The sequence below is a fragment of the Solea solea genome, chromosome 20 (assembly GCF_958295425.1).
Source record: "Solea solea chromosome 20, fSolSol10.1, whole genome shotgun sequence".
In the NCBI taxonomy this organism is placed as follows: domain Eukaryota; kingdom Metazoa; phylum Chordata; class Actinopteri; order Pleuronectiformes; family Soleidae; genus Solea; species Solea solea.
The window spans coordinates 14,674,460-14,680,711 of NC_081153.1; the positions used below are offsets into that span (position 1 = coordinate 14,674,460).

The 6,252-nt window shown below is 39.5% G+C and overlaps 2 protein-coding genes across 2 annotated transcripts; both read left to right on the forward strand.

The window, feature by feature from the left end:
• The first annotated feature begins 263 nt into the window (after positions 1-263).
• Positions 264-3,621, forward strand: otud6b (OTU deubiquitinase 6B). The gene is made up of 8 exons (XM_058619254.1): positions 264-517; positions 1,268-1,416; positions 1,528-1,626; positions 1,876-2,076; positions 2,669-2,789; positions 2,903-2,964; positions 3,046-3,152; positions 3,260-3,621. Exons 1-8 carry the CDS (start codon positions 442-444, stop codon positions 3,342-3,344), a joined length of 900 nt encoding a protein of 299 aa, XP_058475237.1. The 5' UTR covers positions 264-441; the 3' UTR covers positions 3,345-3,621.
• A 104-nt stretch (positions 3,622-3,725) lies between these two features.
• lrrc69 (leucine rich repeat containing 69) lies at positions 3,726-6,020 on the forward strand. Its single transcript, XM_058619253.1, has 8 exons — positions 3,726-4,217; positions 4,321-4,447; positions 4,545-4,617; positions 4,706-4,901; positions 5,029-5,100; positions 5,198-5,299; positions 5,377-5,556; positions 5,711-6,020. Exons 1-8 carry the CDS (start codon positions 4,020-4,022, stop codon positions 5,816-5,818), a joined length of 1,056 nt encoding a protein of 351 aa, XP_058475236.1. The 5' UTR covers positions 3,726-4,019; the 3' UTR covers positions 5,819-6,020.
• Positions 6,021-6,252: the final 232 nt, after the last annotated feature.

Here is a 6,252-nt window from a genome sequence, read left to right on the forward strand (position 1 = left end):
GATGATCTGTTGCACTTTACAATAAGGTAGGCTTAATTTTACTAATCGTTAAATTATTAAATTATGATTGTTGTAAAGAAAGCTTTAACTGTAACTATACTTAACTTACTTACGATGTGAAAATCCAATCAACACACTCAGGAAATTAAAACAATTATTCTTCCTGCCTGCCATGAAATGTTGCAACTGCAACACAGTGACGAGCCACGAGGCGGCGGTATCGCAACATTAGTGTCGGCGGTGAAGAAGAAAAAGAAGGAAGCTCCACCTTTCTTCTTCGTCGCTTCCTGATAAGGCCATAACAGCACGTTGTAGTTATTGCACAGTGTATGTTTGTCTGCCCGTGTCAGTTGCATTACAACACTTTTAGCAGTCTCCAGGTTCATGTTGCTCACAAAGACTTTCACTCAATAAAGCGAGCGCCGGCAGCAGCTTCCAGTCATGGAGGGAAGGACAGTGGAGACAACAGAAGATCTGTTGGTAAAGCAGCACCGCAAGGAAAAGAAAGACCTGCAAGGTAGTGGAGTGCAGCTCTTCTCATTCATTCATATATTATTCATATAATATTAATCATGTCATTGTAATATGTAGATCATGTTCTCGGTAGTTTGTATATTCTGTGTTGTTATTTCATTTAGAAAGTAGCCTAAATAACCCACTAGCAGCAGTAATGGTTTGTTATGTTTATTTATCTTACCCCTGCTTTCTAGTACATTCAGCTGTATGTCTATTTATAATATGCATAAGTACACTGATTGCAGACAGTCAGATCCCATGTCTACTACACATACTTGGCCAGTAAAGCTTACATTCTGATAAATATTTCCTGAAACCTTCTACCTCTTTTTCTAAACTGTAAACACAAAACCATTTTTTTAAGCTGCATTCACAAAACCTTCAGATTATTCTGGTAAAATCAAACAATTATATTAAAACAGTTTTTTTTAGTCTGAGGTCAAAATCAATCACTGTTTGCATTACAAGTTTTTTAATAAAGAAAACACAAAAAAGCATTTGTGAGAAAATAGTAAGGAATAATTTGGCTCATTGTCATCAATTATACAGTTACTACAATGAATGCATTTTAAATTTTGGGAGAAAAGTTGTCAATGACACACATCTGTCATAGAGAATTGGATTTAATGTTTTATCAAATTTATTCAATGTTATATCATCTATGTTTTTAAAACGGTTTTTGAATCTCTTTTAATAAAGATTAGATCGTATTGTTTAGATTGTTTATTTAAGAATGTGCTTTGTTTTTCAGCTAAAATCCAGAGCATGAAAAATGCTGTCCCCAAAAATGACAAGAAAAGGAGGAAACAGTTGACAGAGGACATTGCCAAGCTGGAGGCTGAACTCAATGAAAAACATGAGGAAGAATTCAGGCAACTCAAATCTACAAGTGGCTCAGCGGTAAAAGCCTTCTGTCTGATTTCTGTACATGTATAAAATGCATCATGTACAAAACAAAATATGCTTTCTTAGATTAACTTATTTGAAATTCTTGTCACTCACTTTTTCAAGTTTGAAGAGGTTATAAATGGAGTCGAGACCATGAAGACGGAGAGTGTAGAAGACGATGAGAGCAAACAGCCACGAGTAACCAAGGCTCAGAAGAGAAGGGTGAGTCACAGGTGGATGGTTTTTAAGTGCTGTTGCCTACAGCAGCATGATTAGTCGTTGTCCTAGAATCCCCATGTATAAAATACTACATTCTCAATCACTTTTATTGAGCATTAAGGCCATTAACACTTCATCTCTGATTTGTAGATTAATCAAACATGTTTGTTTGACGGTTTAAATGAAGTTTAAATTAAGTTAGTGACAGTTACAGCTATTAATAAACAGTTTTATTGAAATGATCTTCTCTAGGACAAGAAGGCTGCCCAGGACAAGGAGAGAGAGAGCAGGATAGCAGACGCCGAGGTGCAGAACCTGCAGGGTGTCAGGCACCAGGAGGGATTGAAGCTGGCTCAGAAACTTGCCCAGCAACAGCTGCAGATCAAGGAGATCCCATCTGATGGCCACTGCATGTACCGGGCCGTTGAAGATCAGCTGGCACAGCGCTCAAAGGTACATATAGTTAATGGAGTATTTTACCGTAGCTGTGTTTTGAATATCTAATCAGAAAGGGTGTGCAGTTTGGAGTTGCTAAAGCATGACATGACAGTATCAGTAGGGTTCATGCTAGGGGTTGGTCAAAATATTGACTTACTGACATGTCGTCGTCCTTCCTCGTGCAATATGGAAATTGATACTTTAATTGATAATGTAAGGCGCTCTAAACAGTCCCTGCCAGTTTCACTCGCTGGCCATCACAAACGTCTCCTCGCGGTGGAGCTGTTCAAATGAATGAGGGAAACTTGGGCGGAAGTTACCTGGTTGAAGAAGAGGAAGTTTCTAGTGGAGAAGAGATGCCTCATCCACGTTCAGTACATATAGACTTTAGACCCTTTTTTTGTGAATAAATAGAGATTTCTATCCTGCACTTTGAACTTTTTACGTACATTTCATTTCTTCAGTTTCAGACAGTTATCGTGATGTATCGCTATATGATCGATATTGATATATTGATTATCAAAGAATCGTTGTATCTGATATTATTGGTATCGTGGACCATGTGTTTGTGCGCTAAGAGGCCACGTTGTTTTGTGTTTTGTTTTAGCCTGCGTTAACTATGAGTTTGGAGAAACTGCGCTCTCTTACTGCCGAGCACATGAGAAGCCATGTTGATGACTTCTTGCCTTTCCTCACCAACCCGAACAATGGTAACATGTACACACCAGGTAAGTGTTGTCATTTAATCTTTGGTTATACCATCAGAAAATAGCAGCCTCAGGTATTTAATGTGTGTGTATATTATTCATGTCTGTGTATGTGGTTGCATATGTTTTCTCAGATGAGTTTGAAAAATACTGCAGTGATGTGGAGCACACAGCAGCTTGGGGTGGACAACTGGAGGTCAGTTGTTTTTTTGTTTTTTTGTCACACATACACTGTGCTGTTGCTCCTTTTGTTTACAATATGTTAATTACCCCACAGCTGCGAGCTTTGACCCAAGTCCTCCACTTGCCAATAGAAGTGATCCAGGCTGACTCGCCAGCAATAAAGATTGGAGAAGAATTTGACAGTGAATCTATCACCCTCGTGTATGTTGTAAAATGGTTTATTTTTCGGTTGTGTTCGGTATAAAAATATATTCAGCTTTATCTGAGATGTTTTGACTCAGAATTTCTTCTGTTGGTGTGTTTTACAGCTACATGCGTCACGCCTACGGACTGGGAGAGCATTACAATTCTGTGGAGCGGCTAAAGGAACCGGCCAATGTGGAGGACAGCTGAGCTCCGGCGTAGTCCTGATGGGGAAAATAAACCCGTTTGTTTAATGCAGAGGGTCTTAACCTCTCACACCAAGGGCCCCTTTAATACCAACTGATTTTAAAGGGTGAATTGTACTAAGGTGTGACACCTTAGTACAATGATGTTCCAGCGGGCCAGAAGAGAAGTGGGGAGCTGTACACCATGCATGCTGTGTGCTTGGAATGAACTGAGTTGGTGAACCTGTAAATCATGTCATTGTTACATAAACACAAACGATATTAAAGACAATATGCTTGGATTTTGGTTTTCCCGACCAGGAAATATTGATTGGATTTGATTTATTTTGTTCTACATGAGTAATCTTCAGGACGCACACACTCCTATATGCACATAAACTCAAAAACAGGACTAGAGTAGTGCTGTGAGGCATTTCATTTATTTTACAAATAAGCAATCTGTGCATTTTTTAGTCTCTTTCTAGTTTAATTTTGACATGAAGTTTATGTCATGTCTGCTTAATGCGTGTACTCATTACATTACATTACTCACCTTTCACCACTAGATGTCACCACTGCACAATATGAAATCCTCGATGGCATCTTGTCGCCATGGAAACTTAAGTTCATGGATTTCACCACAGACTTTTAGAACTGAGGAAGCATCTTGGATGAAAGGTGAATTTGGGTGGTAAAGCAAATGGCCGAGTCAGTGGTCGGAGCCATTGATGTTTCTGTGGTCAGAGCCTTGTATGGAAATTCCCCATCGTTGAATTTGAGTTCAAAGAAAATAAGAGAGGTGCCTAAATGTGTTTCTAGACTCACAAAGCTGTCAGTTCTCCTGCTGAACAACAACTGTATCACTAGTCTGCCTGCTGAGCTGCTCTCCCTAAAACATGTGAGTTTCCTGTATGTTTTCCAACTAAGAACATTTTGACTTTTTTTTTTTGACACAACATAGGTCTGTGATTACTAACTTTTCTGGATACAATGTATTTTAGCTAACAGAGCTGAATTTGGGAAACAACTCCTTGAAGGAAGTTCCTGCTGCTTTGGGCCATTTGGAGTCCCTGAAGAAACTGTATCTATTCAGTAATCAGATTACAGTAGTCCCACCTGAGGTGATAGGTAGGTTCTCACTCTTCTGCATCATCAACACCACAGGGAATCAACTCTCCAACAAGACAAAATGAACACCTGGAGTGTTTTTTTTTTTATCTTACAGATGGCTTACACAACCTTGTTGTGCTCAATCTGAACCACAACAAAATTCAAAGTCTTCCACCAGAGATTAAAAGGTGCAGTGTCCAAGAGTTCTCCATACCTGCTGCTGTCAACTTACCTGTTTTCATTAGTTCAGTTTTTGATCTTCCATGTTTCCCTCAGTTTGGTGAAACTTGAACATCTCAGTGTGCTGGACAATAAGCTGGAGGAGCTCCCCGCTGAACTGGGTCACCTCAGTAAACTGTCCGAGATAAACTTGACTTCCAACCGGCTCTGTTGTTTACCCCAGCAGCTGTGCCAATGTAAAGACCTAACCAAGCTCCATGTAGCCAGAAACAAGCTGACCAGCCTTCCAGAGGTGGGTATTTACTCCTTTCTATTGTTCTTGGTCACACCAAACAAATTACACTGTTTTCTAAATAATTGTATGTAATTTCTAAATATAGTCTATGGTTTTGTACCCTGTCATACGAAATGTAACTCAGGGAATTACAGCCCTGGAAAAACTCCAAGTCGTTGATGTGGCTGGCAACAAGTTGTCCATGTTCCCTGTTGAGGTAAAAATATATAGCATCATTTTACTTACACCCATTATGTTGTAGATGAATTTGACAGTAAACCTGACAATCAGCCGTGCGTGTAAACCCTGTCTAGTTTCATCGGCTGCCCTTGAAGGAGCTTTACTGTGAAGGCAACAGATTTGTGCAGTGTGAGCCAATGCAATCGGAGCAGGATGCTGAGGTGCTAACATTAAAGGTAACTTTATAGAAACCCGGCAGACACAACAAGAGTCACTTTGTAAGAAATCTCACTGTGACATCTTGGATTTCCAGGAGCTGGTTGCCAGATTTGTCTTGTGGGAGGACAGGAACAGGGTTTCTCTGGTCCACAGGATGCTTCCTCACTACCCGTGTCTGAGTGCTCTGTTGGCTAATGGCAGCTGTTGTGCACTTTGCCAAGGCCCGTTCCTCACCACCTGGCTGGAGTGTGTTCATTTTGTCAATCTGAGGAAGGTGAGGTGAATGCTTCTGTCCTATCAGTGAATGAGCATATTCTGTAGAAACCTTTTCTCAAACATTCTGATTGAAACTAACTTTCTTTGACATATGAAATAAAAATAAACCTGTTGTGTTTCATGTGATTATTAAATATGTTTTGTCATGACAGGACATGAAAGTGAGGAGTTCACTGACCATTCCAGTGCGAGCTGTTCTTTGTTCATACAAGTGCTTCAACACAGAAGGACACTGCTACTATGGTATTGCGACAAGATAAATACACGTTCTTTGAAAAGGTATTTGCCATTATCTGTTTTCTCTTTATGATTGGATACAGTCTTTTCAATATCTGTGGTAATACAGTGTTCATTTTCCATAGCTTTTGTCCTGTAAACACATCATGATGTTTTTTTTTTTTACTCTCTGGTCACTAGATGGCAGCAAATGCACATTGTAATTTGCAAATGTAGTTGTAGCTTCTTCACACATCTCTCTACTTGATTTTGAATACACATACAATTGTAACTACAGGTTTTTATAACCTTTGTGATAATAAAAAGAAACACTGCAGCACACTATGATAGAGTTGTTGTTTGTGAACGACAACGCTGGTCAACTACACATTGTTCCTGGTCAGGACGTGTGTGTGTGTGTGTGTGTAACTGTTAAACCTGCAAAAAAAGTCAACAGGTTTCAACACTAACTATTCCA